The following is a 16681-nucleotide window of genomic DNA, read 5'->3' as shown; positions in this document are numbered from 1 at the left end:
GACAGACTTGTTGAAAGTCACTGGGTAAGGATAAAAGGGGTAAAAAACAAGGGTGATGTCATGGTAGGGGTCTACTACAGACCACCAAACCAGGAAGAAGAGGTGGATGAGGCCTTTTTTAAACAACTAACAAGATCATCGAAAGCACAGGACTTGGTGGTGATTGGGGACTTCAACTACTCAGGCATCTGTTGGGAAAATAACACAGCAAGGCACAGATTATCCAACAAGTTCTTGGAATGTACTGGAGATAATTTTTTATTTCAAAAGGTGGAGAAAGCTACTCTGGGAGAGGATGTTCTAGATTTGATTTTGACAAATAGGGAGGAACTGGTTGCAAATTTGAAAGTGGAAGGCAGCCTGGGTGAAAGTGATCATGAAATGATAGAGTTCATGATTCTAAGGAATGGTAGGAGGGAGAACAGCAAAATAAAGACAATGGATTTCAAGAAGGCAGATTTTACCAAACTCAGGGATTTGGTAGGTAAGATCCCATGGGAAGCAAGTCTAAGAAAAACAATTGAAGACAATTGTCAGTTTTTCCAGGAGACATTATTAAGGGCACAAGAGCAAACTATCCCACTGGGTAGGAAAGATAGGAAGTATTGCAAGAGACCACCCTGACTTAACCAGGAGATCTTCAATGATCTAAAAATCAAAAAAGAGTCCTACAAAAAGTGGAAACTAGGTCAAATTATAAAGACTGAATATAAACAAACAACACAAGTATGTAGGGACAAAATTAGAAAGGCCAAGACACAAAATGAGATCAAACTAACTAGAGAAAATGGGTAACAAGAAAACATTCTACAAATACATTAGAAGCAAGAGGAAGACCAAGGACAGGCTAGGCCCATTACTCAATGGGCTGGGGGTGGGGGAGAAGAAAGAGGGGAGAAACAATAACAGAACATGTGGAAATGGCAGAGGTGCTTAATGACTTCTTTGTTTTGGTTTGAAAGTTGGTGGTGATTGGATGGCTAACATAGTGAATGCCAGTGAAAATGAGGTAGGATCAGAGGCTAAAATACGGAAAGAACAAGTTAAACATTACTTAGACAAGTTAGATGTCTTCAAGTCACAAGGGCCTGATGAAATGCATCCTAGAATACTCAAGGAGCTGACTAAGGTGATATCTGAGCCATTAGCAATTATCTTTGAAAAGTCATGGAAGACGGGAGAGATTCCAGAAGATTGGAAAAAGGCAAATATATAATGCCAATCTATAAATAGGGAAATAAGGACAACCTGGGGAATTACAGACCAGTCAGCTTAACTTCAGAAAGACAATGGAGCAAATAATTAAGGAATCAATTTGCATACATCTAGAAGATAATAAGGTGATAAGTAACAGTCAGCATAGATTTGTCAAGAACAAATTGTGTTAAATCAACTTGATAGCTTTCTTTGACAGGGTAACAAGCCCTGTGGATGGGGGAAAGCAGTAGACGTGGTATATCTTGACTTTAGTAAAGCTTTTGATATTGTCTAGCATGACCTTCTTATAAACAAACGGAGGAAATGCATCCTATATGGAGCTACCATATGCAACCTATATGGTGCACAACTGGTTGGAAAACTGTTCCCAGAGAGTAGTTATCAGTGGTTCACAGTCATGCTGGAAGGGCATAATGAGTGGGGTCCCACAAGGAACAGTTCTGGGACCGATTCTGTTCAATATCTTCATCAATGATTTAGATAATGGCATGGAGAGTACACTTATAAAGTTTGTGGATGATATGAAGTTGGGAGGGGTTGCAAGTGCTTTGGAGAACAGGATTAAAATTCAAAATGATCCGGACAAACTGGAAAAATGGTCTGAAGTACACAGGATTAAATTCAATAAGGACAAATGCAAAGTACTCCATTTAGGAAGGAACAATCAGTTGCACACATACAAAATGGGAAATGACGGCCTAGGAAGGAGTACTATGGAAAGGGATCTGGGGGTCATAGTGGACCACAAGCTAAATGAATCAACAGTGTAACACTGTTGCAAAAAACAAAACAAAAGAAAAACAAACCTCATTCTACGATGTATTAGCAGGAGTGTTGTAAGCAAGACACAAGAACTAATTCTTCTGCTCTACTCTGCGCTGATTAGGCCTCAGCTGGAGTATTGTGTCCAGTTCTGGGCGCCACGTTTCAGGAAAGATGTGGACAAATTGGAGAAAGTCCAGAGAAGAGTGACCAAAATGATTAAAGGTCTAGAAAACATAACCTATGAGGGAAGATTGAAAAAACTGGGTTTGTTTAGTCCGGAAAAGAGAAGACTGAGAGGGGACATGATAACAGTTTTCAAGTACGTAAAAGGTTGTTACAAGGAGGAGGGAGAAAAATTGTTTTTCTTAACCTCAGAGGATAGGACAAGAAGCAATGGGCTTAAATTGCAGCAAGGGAGGTTTAGGTTGGACATTAGGAAAAACTTCCTAACTGTCAGCGTGGTTAAGCACTGGAATAAATTGCCAAGGAAGGTTGTGGAATCGCCATCACTGGAGATTTTTAAAAGCAGGTTAGACAAACACCTGCCAGGGAGGTCTAGATAATACTTAGTCCTGCCATGAGTGCAGGGGACTCGGCTAGATGACGTTTCAAGGTCTCTTCCAGTCCTATGATTCTATAAAAGGCTCTATAATCAATTTCACATTTGTGTAGCACCCATGAGAGAAGCTGCTAAACCGGGGTTGGGGGTGGAGGGGCAAACTATGACCCACAGGCTGGATCTGGCCTGTCAGGGCTTTCAATCCGGCCCGCAGGATTGCCAGCCCCGTGGTGCAGCAGGGCTAAGGCAGGCTCCCTGACTGCTCTTGTCCCGCACCGTTCCCAGAAGCGGCCAGCACCACATCCCTGCGGCCCCTGGCGGGGGTGGGGAAAGGGCTCCCTGTGCTGCCCTCACCTGCAGGCCCCACCCCATGCAGCTCCCATTGGCCAGGAACGTGGAACCACAGCCAATGGGAGCTTCAGAGAGGATACCCAGAGGTGAGGGGAGCGCAATGGGGAGCTGCATGCCCCAACCCACCCCCATGAGCCACTGCTGGACATGCTGGCCACTTCCAGGAGCGGTGCAGGGCCGGGAGCGGTGCGGGGCCAGGACAGGCAGGGCAGGAACCCCCTCCTCTCCTCTTTCTCCCCTAAGTACACCAAGTCCCTGCTCCTCCCCGTCCCAGTGCTTCCCGCCCGCCACAGAACAGCAGTTTGGCGGCGCTTAGGACTTTCCGGGAGGGAGGGGGAAGAGTGGGGACACAGCGAGCTCGGGGGAGAAGGCGGTAAAGAGGCGGGGCAGGGGTGGGGACTTGGGGGAAAAGGGTGGAATTGGGGAGGGGCAAGGATGGGTGGGGGCGGGGCCAGGGGGGCATTGAGCACCCAGGGGGCAGAGGGGAAGTCAGCGCCTATGCCCTGAACCCCTCCTGCACCCTGCATCCCAATCCTGAGCTCCCTCTCGCACTCCGCACCCCCTGACCTGAGCACCCAACCCCCTGCCCTGAGCCCCCGCTGCACCGTGTACCCCAACCTCTTGCTCTGAGGCCTCTAACTCCCTGCCTTGAGCCCCCTGCCGCACACCTCCTGCACCCCAACCCCCTGCCGCACCCCACACCCCTCCTGCAGCCCAACCCCCTGCCCTGAGCCCCCTTCTTCACTCCGCACCCCTCCTGCACCTGAACCCGCTGTGCCCCAGCCCTACATTCATGGCCCTGCATACAATTTCACCAGCCAGATGTGGCCCTTGGGCCAAAAAGTTTGCCCACCCCTGAGCTAAACTCTTCACTGGTAAATGAATGGTGAGGTCCCTAGCGGACTTTGTGAACACAGCTTCCTTCCTGGTAAAGGCGACTATCCCATAATAAGGGGATTACGCAATGCATTCTGCAAGAACTATCTGAATTAGTTACATTATAGCAATTGGCTATTCTGATAAGGTTTGTGTCCTGTTGTGAAATCCTCCACCAAAGTCAATGGGTTATTACTGCCTGTCCGAGAGTGTGCTACAGATCAGGTCTAGACAGGTGCAGGGATTACTTTAACTATAGGTCATACTACATAGCAGTGACTGATTTTGGAAAGCAACAATGGAAAAATGTATCCACTTAGAAGTTAATTGGGTAGATTTAATTCGACACACCTGCATTTAATTTTAATTTTAAAAACCGAACTTTATAAAATGCCGCACTGGTGTGTGCTAAAACATATTGTCTAATTACCTTCTCGTTTCACAGTGGATGGATAAAGTGAGGGCAGAGCAGTGCCTCTCTGAAGTCTATGCCAATTCCATGCCAGTAATTGGCAGGCAGGAGGTGCCACAGTGTCTGAACTAAACTCTTATTCCCTGGAGAGAGACTAGAACTAACTTGCTTCCTCAGTCCTCTCAAATATAAATATGCAATGACATATCTTCTCCCCTGGGACTTAAAATTAAAGCACAAAACTTAATAGGAAAACTGTATCTTTCCTTGTGGAGTGTCTGTGTGAAATTTACAAGGAGCAGGTAATTCTCAAAGAACATGCTGATAAGCACTACAGTAGAAACGTTTACAAGCAGCAGGTGTCCAATTTAAACCTTGCCTTTTAAAAAAAAACCTGTTTCCCAAAAAAAGTCAATAAAATTTCATGCTAAGTAAAACTAATTAGCTTGCGAGTAACCACTGCTGGAATGACACTTATTCATCTCAACAAAAGAAATATCTGGCAGATGGAAGTTCGTTAAGGCAGAGTTTGCCATACATATTTTATGCGCCACACTCAGAATTTATAACCTGCGGTTCACTGAAGCGTTGCCAGTACACTTGATCAATAGAAAGCCACTATTATTTTTATCCAAAAGGTAAAGCTGCTGACAGGCTTTGAAGTCAAAGAATATTCACTCAGTGGTTCCCGCTGTTCGGCAATTGAAAAAAAAAAAAAAAGGCCAAGCCTTCAAATTTCAACTCTAACAAAGCAATGCTTACAGTAAAAACGGCAGCAGCGGGAAATAAAAAGGCACCCAGCCAGTCTTTTCGACAGCAACCACACTGTGAAAGCAAATATGTGAAAGGAGAAGAGGCTGAACAACGGTGGCTAGTAAGCTTCCATAGCCAGGGCTTTTATTTTCAACCCAATGATCAAAGCTCAGGAGACCCTCTTAAATCATCAGGAAAATAATCTAATTTAAAAGGCAAAACAAAGATTTAAAACACAAGATTAAAACAAGCGTGGATTTTGCCTGCATTGCACTGCTTCTGAACAGGCAGGATGAGAGTGACTATGCTAAGTGAAATCATTTCTCGGAGGACAGGGACATTTTCTCAATTTGATTTGTGCTAGAGCACAGCTGCCCAAGGACGAAAGTAGTATCTTTATTTTCTGCTAAACATGACATGTCACATGTAACTTCTCGCTCAGGGGAAAAAAAGCTTACAGGGATCAGCAAATGTGCAGAAGTTGCTACAGAATCCAAAGGGTTATGCTAAGGGTCTAAGACCACGCTCTTTGCCTGATGAAACCGGGGAAAAACTAGAGACAAGAAAGGAGCCCACCTTTCTATCTTATATCCCAAAATAGTGGTCCTCTGCATCAGGCTGGGCTGCCTGGACAGAAACACCAGTTGGAGACATGACATTTGTCAAATAGCCACCAATCCAGATCCCTAAATTGCCCCTAAATTTACATTATTTCTCTGCTCAGCTTTACTTTGTGCTAGATGGGTAGGAGCTACATGTTACAGAACTATATCCAAAATTAGCTCCAAAGTGCTTACTGTGAGGTGCCCACCACCACAATATATGTGAGCTTGCAACTGTAGCTAGCCCAGCCATCTTACCCAACAACCCAACCCCTGTCCTGGATCCTCAAACAGGCAACTATTCACCAATTACCTTAAAGGGCTGTGCATTTTAAAATCCAGTGTTGAGTAGGCGTAACAGTTTTGAAGTGGACTATTCAACTTTGCCTCTCGAGAGCCCACTGGACCACCATTTTAAAAAGCAATGCACTCCCCTGTGACTCCCATACTATACTCCCATACCACCTGGAGACCTGATCTTTTGCTGACTAAGTGTGCACCTTCAGTCTCTCGTACTGGGAGATAAACTTCTCGACAGGCAGAGTATTGCTACTTACAGGAATGTGAGGTAGTGGCACACGTCCATTTGCTTTGGCACTTTCCTGCATCTCTCGGCGATGCTGCTTTCGGAGTCTGTACGGTGGGATCCCATCTCTGCCAGGACAAAACGACAATATGCTCCACTTTAGTGCCTTCCATGAGCTGATCTCAAAGCACACTACCTTCATTTAAGCGTCATAACTCCCTTCTGAAGCAGGTATTATCTCTGTTTCATAGATGAGGAAACTGAAGGAGAAAGGTTCCTTGTACACTTGTCAAGTGAGCTGGTTATGGAAGATAGGAGCTAGTGAGGAGCAGTCAAATGTAAGAGAGTGCCACTTAAATATAACATATGAAGACAAGCAACTGAATAGTGACAAAATGTATATGTGCTTATATACAAATGCTAGAAGTCTAAACATTTTCCATCATTGTTTGCAGTGGTGTTGTACCCATGCTGATCCCAGGATATTGGACAGACAATGTGGGTGAGGTAATATCATTTATTGGACCTGCTTCTGTTGATGAAAGAGACAAGCTTTTGAGCTTTCAAAAACCTGTCTCTTTCACCAACAGAAGCTGGTCCAATAAAAGATACCACCTCTTCTCTCTAGAAGTCTACATACTAAGATGGGTGAACTTGAGTGCATTAAAGGAGGATATTGATATAACAGGCAACATGGAAACTTGGTGGAATGAAGATAATCAATGGGACACAGTAATACTAGGGTACAACATATCTAAGAATAAGAGAGTAGGTTGCACTGGTGGGGGAGTGGTACTACCTGTGAAAGAAAGCATTGAGTCAAATAAAGTAAAAATCTTAAATGACTCAAACTCTACCATAGGATCTCTATGGATAGAAATTCCATACTTGCACAATATGTGTACAGCAGTAGCAATATACTACTGACCATCTGACGGAGGATGGTGACAGTGACTGTGAAATGCTCAGGCAGATTAGAGAGGCTGAAAAGGCAAAAAACACAATAATAATGGAGGATTTCAGGTATCTTCATATTGGCTGGGTATTATGGCAAGGCGCCTCCTTCGCCTCTCCAGGCAGTACAGGGGGCCTGGAGTAAATCAGTTTCATTCCAGAGAGATTTTATTCCTCACTCAGGTTTTATTTTTCAGTGTTTACAAGGTGGGTCTCAGGGTAGGCCCAAGGAGTGCTCTTCAGCCAAACAAACAAAAAAACAAGTTAATAACATAAAAAGATCGAAGAGTCATCTGTTTAGTGTGCAGTGGCAGTCAAAAAACTAACAGAATGCTAGAAACCATTAGGAAAGGAATAGATAATAAACCAAAAAATATCATAATGCCCCTATATACATCAATGGTACTCCTACACCTTGAATACTGTGTGCAATTCTGGTTGCCCCATCTCAAAGAAGATATATTGAAATTGGAAAAGGTACAGAATAGGGCAACAAAAATGAATCAGGGTATGAAGTAACTTCCATGTGAGGAAAAGTTAAAATGACTGAGACTGCTCAGCTTAGAAAAGAGACGACAGAGGTCTATATAATCATGACTTGTGTGGAGAATGTGAATAGGGAAGTGTTATTTACACAACACAAGAACTAGCGCTCACCTAAGAAATTTATAGACAGCAGTTTAAAACAAGTAAAAGGCAGTACTTATTCACACAAAATGCACAGCCAACCTGGAGAACTAGTTGCCATGGGGTACTGTGAAGGCCAAAAGTATAGCTGGATTCAAAAAAGGATTAGATAAGTTTGATGGAGGATACTCCATCACTGGCTGTTAGTCAAGATGGTAGGGATGCAACCCCCTGCTCTAAGTTTCCCTAAACCTCCAACTGGCTGAAGCTGGGACTGGGCGACAGGAGAATGATCACTCAAAATTGCCCTGTTCTGTTCATTCCCTCTGAAGCATCTGGCACTGGCCACAGTTGGAAGACAGGATACTGAGCTAGATGGACCATTGGTCTGACCCTGTATGGCCATTCTTATGTTCTTATAACTATATCTGCCTATATGACCACGAACTCCTACCAACATTTCTCTTTCTGTTCAAAACACTAGAAATTAAATGAGAAAATTTCATTAATGCAGTGTTCAGGTTCCCTGGCTGTATCTGTTGCCCTTCCAGAATGTCAAGTTCAGCAAAATTCACTCCTTTCCTATCATCTTTACCAGGATATAGAATTCCCCCTTTAATAAATTCACCCCAAGAGATGTTTCCAACCAAACCATGTGCTCATCCACATTTGCTGGCTTTCCCCCAGCACTTGGTTTAAAAATTTCTCTATAACCTCTTTTAATTTTACACGCCAGCGATCTGGTTCTGTTTTGGTCTAGGTGGAGCACCCATGGAAAAAACTTAGCGGGTGCTTAGCACCCACCAACAACCAGTACCCCCCCGCGCCTCCCGCCCACTGATGGCCCTGCCAATCAACTCCTCCCTCTCAGCACATCCTGCCCTCCGCGATCAGCTGTTCCACAGCGTGCAGGAGGCACGGGGTGGGGAGGAGCGCGATGGGGTGCACTTGTGGGAAGGGGCGGAACTGGGTGGGAAGGGGGAGGGTGGGGGGAGGGAAGAGGTGGGGTGGGGCTTGAGGGAAGGGGTGGAGTAGGGGCAGGGTCTGGAGCTGAGTGGGAGTTGAGCACCCCCAGGGAAAGGAGGAAGCCGGTGCCTGTGGTGCAAGCAAACAATGTGTGTTTTAATACGGCTAAATGTAAATATATATAACCAGGAACCATGAATGTAGGCCATTCTTACATGATGGGGGACCATATCCTGGGAAGCAGTGACTCTAAAAAAGATTGAGGGTCATGGTGGAAAATCAGCTGAACATGAGCTCCCAGTGCAATGCTGTGGCCAAAAGGACGAATGTGATCCTTGGATGCATAATCAAGGGAATCACAAGCAGAAATAGAGAGGTTATTTTACCTCTGTATTTGGCAGTTGGTGCAACTACTGCTAGAATACCGTGTCCAGGTCTTGCGTCCTCAATTCAGGAAGTATGCTGATGAACTGGAGAAGGTTCAGAAGAAAGCTACGAGAATGATTAAAGGATTAGAATATCTGCCTGTAGTGGTAGACTCAAGGAGCTCAATCTATTTAGCTTAACAAAGAGAAGGTTAAGGGGTGGCTTGTTTATAGTCTATAAGTACCTACATGGGGAACAAATATTTAATGATGAGCTCTTCAATTTAGTGGAGAAAGGTCTAACATGATCCAATGGCTGGAAACTGAAGCTAGACAAATTCAGACTGGAAATAAGGCGTAATTAACCATTGGAACACACTACCATGGGCGGGGTCGGGGGGGGGGGGGGAGATTCTCCATCCCCGGCATTTTTAAATCAAGACAGGATTTTTTCTAAAAGCTCTGCTCCAGATTTCGGGGCAGTTCTCTAGCCTGTGCTATGAAGGGTTCAGACTAGATGATCACGATGGTCCTTCTAGCTCGGAATCTACGAAGAAAATGTAGGGCTGACAGGCAGTACTGCCCCTATTCTCCCTGCCCTTCTCCTGTCACTCACCTCCATGTCTCCCTTTCCAGTATCCCATCCCACTCCTCCAACTTCACCTATGCCCCACTCCTTTCCATCCCTTGATCCACAACTGCTCTCCTACCAACTCATCCCTATTTCTTCCCCTCTCATAATCATCCATCTCCTTGTTGCACCCCAAAGCTCTTTGCCACCTCTGACAGCCCTGATCACCTTCCCCTCCCACAGGACATCTGCATGGGTAATTTATTTTCTTTTAAAAAATAATGTCTGTGCCTTCTGAATACTCTGCTGTCGTCCGATTACATCTCCCCAAAATACAAAAAACCCTTGGACAGAGGCAGGTGGTAGCAAGAAGCCTCTTTTCTGTATTTCAGATTTCTGCCTATGGCTGGATTTGAGCTCACAGTGACCGGGTGTTGCTCAGGCTCAATGGCTGTAACATTCCTCCTTGAACTATTCAGTTCCCATGATTCATAGATAGCTTCCAACTGCCTTAGCCTCCATCTCTGCACATGCACAGTGTAATCTGTTTGGGGAGGGAGCTTTAGAACTGCTTCGTGCATGCTTAACTAGAGAACCAAACTCTTTGGCTAACAACTCTATAATTTGATTTCCCTCGAAGGGCTAGTGGGTGGCATGCACTCTTTTAGGGTAACTCTTGAGCGTTTGAGTTCCTGGTGTAATTATCTCAGCCCTGGTTTGCTATCTATGTACAAAAAATAGAGATTGCTAAAACAAGTGAACTTAGAGAAAAACTGGGGTGGGTTTTTTGGGAGGGAGAAAGGGGACTATAATTTGGAAATCCCTTGGTCATATGGCTCCAAATTTGCATCAGTAACCAAACCCCATGCCGCTAGGAGGCACACCAAATTTCAAGGCAATCTGAGTAACCAGGTGGACCTTAGAGCACTTAGAAGAGTTGCGCTTTAAACAGCCAGTCTTAACCTTCAGCGTAGCACAGCTGATGCTCTGCTGTAATACAGTGAGTAGACCACAGATTGGTCTGGGAGAGAAGGAGGAGGAAGAAAAGGCAGTACAAGGATAACTACAGTGAGGAAAACTTAGCCTGGAAATCAGGGACACATTTTTAAATACTGAGGGTAGTTAACCACTGGAGCAGCTTCCAAAGGGATGTGGTGAATTCCCTATCACTGATATCTTTCTAAAAGATACTCTAACTCAACCAGAAGTTATGGGCTTGACCAAGGAATCACTGGATGAAAATTTATGACCTGTGCTATGCAGGAGGTCAGGCAAGATGATTGCCATGTTCCCTTCTGGCCTTAAAATCTATGGATTGTTACTGCATGGTTGGGTTCTGCTGAAAGTTCCAAAGAACAGTTTCTAATTAGCTCTGTTACCATGCATCTGAGGAGCCTCATCTCCCACATTCAGGTGCTATGGTGCATGACAGTAAGTGTGTTCCTCCTTTCCCCTTGCCCAGTGGCCTCTGAACCCACCCATCTGCTCTGAGGACACTGCCACATGTGGGTGGTGACTAGAGCTGGTCCACTCATCCACTGCAAGTAAACAGCCATTGTGAATGTTTAGTTTTTCCATCAAATAATTATTTGCATGTGTTTCCATTTTTGCACCCATACCGTGCCAATGCTCAGGAGGTTAGCCATTTGTTCAGACAGGTGGCTGTAAATTTGTTGTTCAGTGTTTAAGAGGGGACTGGTCTAGCTACTTAAAGAGTTTCTGTGTCATTTCACTAATTCCCTTCTGTTTTCTCCTTCAGCTCATGGATGAGCAGGGGAAATGCAGAGCACAATAAAGAAAGAGTCAGTGGCTGCAATTAAGTATATTTGGTTATTTTCCCAATTATTTTTGAATGGTTATAACGTTAGTGTATATGACTCATTTACTCAGAAAATGTCTGGCCCTTGATCCTAATATTTGTTAATGTTTAATAAATGTTTTGTAATTTAAGCTGTGAATAATGTAGCATACAGAGCTAGTTTATATCTAATTCAGCGTGTTCTGCTCATTACACAAGATGTTTCTCCAACACGGCGGAGACCAGCCTAGCTGATACCTTGGTTGCACTGGGGCTTTGCACATCTGAGGCAGAGCCAAGAGGAACCAAGTAGATGCCTTGGCTGCCACTGAGAGAGAAGCAGCAGCATACAGAGCACAGAGAATTTGCTGAAAGGCAGGGCAAAGCACTATGTAACAGAGCTAGGCAGAGGCTTTGATCCACACTTGCACTGTGAGTCCCAGTGCAGGAGGGGCAATGCACAGCTAGCTCTGTGGTGGTGAACTCCGTCACAAAGTTCAGGGCAGCTGCACCTGTATTCCCCCTCTATGGGCCACCAAGGGCATCCACTGTAAGCTTTCATCTCCAAGCCATCACCTCCTTGGACAGAGAACCACATCTCACTCCCTCCTGACTGGGGTTTATCCAGGCTGTACAGTTCCCTGCCTATACTGTGTTATTTCCTTCAAGCCAGACTGCCTAAGCAGGCCAGTGTCTGTGTTTTGCTCTCTCCTCAGAGACTATAAAGAGCATATTTTTCCACTGTCATAAGTTACTACCCAGCTTGTCTAAGCAAGCACATTTATTCATAAGAAAAAAAGCATTAGCATCAGAAAATCATAGGGTGAGTAGGGACCGCAAGAGTCACCTAGTCTAAACCCCTCAAGACGCAGGATTTGTTGGGTCTAAACCATTCAAGAGAGATGGCTGTCCAGCCTCCTTGTGAAAACTTCCAATGAAGGAGCTTCCACAAGCTCCCTAGGCAGTCTGTTCCATTGTCCTTCTCTTCTTAGCGTTAGGAAGTTTTTCCTGAGATTTAATCTAAATCTGCTATACTGTAGTTTGAACCCATTGCCTCTTGTCCTGCCCTCTGTGGCAGGAGAGAACAACTTTTCTCCATCTTTTTTATGGCAGCCTTTCAAATATTTGAAGACTGCTATCATGTCCCCCGCTCAATCTCCTCTTTTCCAAACTAAACATACCCAGTTCCTTCAGCCCTTGCTCATATGGCTTACATTCCATCCCTTTGATCATTTTTGTCGCTCGCCTCTGGATCCTTTCCAGTTTTTCTACATCCTTTCTATAAACTGGTGACCAAAATTGGACACAGTACTCCAGCTGAAGCCTAACCAGTGCTGAGTAGAGCAGTACTATCGCCTCCTGTGACTTGCATGCTATGCTTCTATTAATGCAACCTAAAATTGCATTTGCTTTTTTTTGCTGACTCATGTTGAGGTTGGGATCCATCACAACTCCCAGATCCTTCACAGCAGTGCTGCTGCCAAGCCAGTTATTCCCTATTCTGTATTTGTGTGCATTTGTTTTTTTTCCCCTAAGTGTAGCACCTTACACTTGTCTTTGTTGAATTTCATTTTGGTATCTAGTTCCCCAATTTATCAAGATCCCTCTGAATTTTAGCTCTATCCTCCAAAGTGTTGGCAACCTCCCCTATCCCCCAGCTTTGTGTCATTTGCAAAACTGATCAGTCTGCTGTCTATTCCCACATCCAGGTCATTAATAAAGATGTTAAACAGCACCGGACTCAGAACAGATCCCTGTGGAACCTCACTTGAGACCTCCCTCCAGTCTGGCATCATTCCATTAGTAGTTACTCTTTGTTTGTGGCTGTTTAACCAATTATGTATCCACTTAATGGCAGTTCCGCCAACCCCACACTTCTCCAGCTTGCTTATCAGAATGTCATGTGGCACTGTGTCAAAAGTCCTGCTGAAGTCCAGGTATATTATGTCCACCACATTCCCCGTATTCACCAAACCAGTTACCCTGTCAAAGAAGGAAATCAAGATGCTTTGGCATGATGTGCTCTTAGTAAATCCATGCTGGTTTCTAGTGATTACCCCTTCATCCTCCAGGTATTCACAAATTGAGTTTTATACATTGCTTTAGTAGCTTCTCAGGTATCGAAGTCAGGCTGACTGGTCTATAATTCTCCATCTCCTCCTTTTTAAAGATGGGCACTACATTAGCCCTTCTCCAGTCTTCCGGGACCTCTACTATCATCCATGAGTTAGCAAATATTATTGCCAGTGGCTCCAAGATTTCCTCAGTAAATTACAGAGAAAACAATACAAGAACCTACACACTTATAATAAGCTTAAGCAGGGGCTCTCGTAGGAGTTAGTCCTTCAAACCAAGCCAACGAGTTTTTCTGTGGTTACAAGTTCATAACAGCCTTAGGTCAGAATGAGCACACCCATGATTAGTTTAGTCTTTCCTTTTGATCAAAGCTTGGGCCTTTGATCTTCAGATTCTGGCAACACGTAATTGGTAGATAATGGTCCCCTCCTCAGGGTGTAGCTTGAAAAAGCTGGGCTTCTGCATAATCAGAGGTGGGGAGTTGGTTTCACCTCTACCTAGAGGCCCCCAGGCAAACCACTTGATGATGTCCAAAAGTCCATTCTTGTCTGGTTCATTGTTCAATATAATCCTTTGAAGTTCCGAACACTTCCCTGGACTCAAAATAACACATAAGTTTTGTATTTAATACAATGGATTCCAAAGATACTTAAATTTAATCCAATGAGGTTTTTAAAGGTCTTACAGGAAATTGTCATACCTGTCACACACTGACTCTACTCCTGCTGCTGGCATCATACTTGGGGGCATACTGAGTGCTGACACAGTATCTTTTACATGCGTTGCGGGCATCAGGTTTTAAGACCATAATAAGAACATAAGAATGGCCATACAGGGTCAGACCAAATGTCCATGTAGCCCAGTATCCTGTCTTCTGACAGGGGCCAATGCCAGGTGCCCCAGAGGGAATGAACACAATAGGTAATCATTAAGTGATCCATCCCCTATCGCCCATTCCCAGCTTCTGGCAAACAGAGGCGACGGATACCATCCCTGCCCATCCTGGCTAAAAGCCACTGATGGACCTATCCTCCATGAACTTATCTAGCTTTTTTGAATCCTTTTATAGTCTTGGCCTTCACATCATCCTCTGGCAAAGACTTCCACAGGTTGACTGTGTGTTGTGTGAAAACAACCATTGCTACCACTGCTGGTGGTAAATCGTTTTTGGTTTAGTACAGATGGGCCCAAGGCGGTTGCCCAACTGTAAAAAATCCCCCAAGAATTGTACTCTCATTTTCACCAAGACACATCCATACTATTTCAGAGGCTTATTTACCATTCCTAGTTTGACAAATATACAAATACAAAACACAATAAAAGTGGTGCTCAGAGAGGACACCAACCCACGGAGACTGTATTATAAAACACAGAAAACAGGTTTATAGCCTAATGTAATTGGATTCTTTAGAAAGAAATCAAGGGGAAAAAACAAATACCCATTTAGGAATGTTGGAGTTTTAATTTTTGCAGGTTATTATAGTTTCTCCTGACACAGCAAGAGCAATGAATTTGAAATCTTTGAAATACAGATTAAACTCGCTGAGGTAGTGTTTTTAGTTCTTAGACACTGTTTTGTTAGACACACACAACTTCTCTTTACAACTGTTATACTATGCAACTCTAACAACAAATAACCACGGCTTCATTCTGAAAAGCAGCACAAGTAATCCAGTCACAATGCAACTCGCAATGTTTCGATAATTCACATTTACACTGGCCAGCTGTATTTATTATTGGGTTAAATAAAATTGCTAAATATATTCTTTATAGTTGCTTCCAAGTATTGCATAAAACAAAGCTGTTTAAAACTGTCACATTACCAATTCCTGCATTCCCTTCACACACTATTTGACAATGAGAACAGACTGCTTACTGTACACTAAGCCTGAACAACCAAAGAATTACAACTACCAAACTGTTCAAGGAACAATAAAAGAGCAGACTTGTATTACAACTTATGTTTGCTACCAAACAGTTATTGCAATAGGCACTTAATTCAGTTGCTCTCTGTTTCAAATAAAACAAGAGTACTTGTGGCACCTTAGAGACTAACAAATTTATTAGAGCATAAGCTTTCATGGGCTACAGCCCACTTCATCAGATGCATAGAATGGAACATATAGTAAGAAGATCATATACCAGCTAATTTTGTGGATACAGACTAACATGGATTATATCTTCTTACTATATGTTCCATTCTGTGCATCCGATGAAGTGGGCTGTAGCCCACGAAAGCTTATGCTCTAATAAATTTGTTAGTCTCTAAGGTTCCACAAGTACTCCTGTTCTTTTTGCGGATACAGACTAACACAGCTGCTACTCTGAAACCTATCTTTTTCAAATGTTAGTGACTAAAATTCACATTGTCCTCAGAGGATTCTTCTCTTTCCTTATTACTGTGGGCATACAGGATTGCTACAGATTTGCTAGTGTGACTCAATTACCTCATGTGAATGGAATTTTATTGAGTAACCAAAACACTCAAAATGAAATTCGATTAAACAGACATGATTAATGACAAGTGCTTTTTAATATGAAGACAACTGACAAAACAGAAACTTAGGCTAATTATGACTCTGCTTATTGGTTGCAAGTAATGTAATAGAAGAAAAACACAAATCTCAGAACACTACCTATACTGCACCAAGTCAGAAACATCATCCAAAGAGCCAAGTGTTTTTCTGAGACTTATAACATGGAAGTGTTGCTATAACAACAGGCTATTGTGATGGCTTTCATTGTAGGGCATCCTTTTCTTTAATGGTGAATGTTCAAGTGGAAAATAAATTTAGAACCACTCTAGTTAAATAAACCAGTTTCATCAATGTCCATTCAAAATGTAGCTCTCTCCAGACAAAATGACAATAGAAATACTGACAATTTTACAGAAGATGCTTTCTGTATGGAATCGTTTTATCTATTTCTGTTATAAAGTCAAGGTCGGGTAAATATGTAACAGTGGTGAGCCCATGGCTAAACACCAAACACTGTAGCAGAGCACAACTCGTGTATTCTAAGCAGCTTAAACCTTCATGGTAAACGTAGCATTATGTTGGCAGGTAGGGTGCTACAAGGATTTTTTTTTTTTTTTAAATTCTCTGCAACACCAGTCCCAGAGGAAAGAGCAGACTTTTGTTCAGAGCACAGTAGTGAAAGGCTGATAATGGCCTCTAATCTATCCAGCTTCAAACACATGTTCAGCCCTGCTGTGCTGCCTTTGATGTCACTTTAACTAGATTCCCCAGTGCCACCTCTGAAC

At 43.5% G+C, this 16681-nt stretch overlaps 1 protein-coding gene across 3 annotated transcripts in view; it reads right to left on the bottom strand.

Moving 5' to 3' along the window:
- Window positions 1–16681, bottom strand: part of AXIN1 (axin 1) — a 225096-nt gene that overhangs the window by 47762 nt on the left and 160653 nt on the right. For all 3 annotated transcript variants that reach the window (XM_048865935.2, XM_048865932.2, XM_048865933.2), the window contains one exon: window positions 6094–6190. In XM_048865935.2, coding sequence (XP_048721892.1) covers window positions 6094–6190 — 97 coding nt within the window. The remainder of the gene's footprint in view (window positions 1–6093; window positions 6191–16681) is intronic.

This window comes from Caretta caretta, chromosome 10 (genome assembly GCF_965140235.1).
Source record: "Caretta caretta isolate rCarCar2 chromosome 10, rCarCar1.hap1, whole genome shotgun sequence".
NCBI classification, from domain to species: domain Eukaryota; kingdom Metazoa; phylum Chordata; order Testudines; family Cheloniidae; genus Caretta; species Caretta caretta.
Note: the sequence above shows the minus strand (reverse complement) of the source record. Positions and strands in the feature narration are given on the sequence as shown.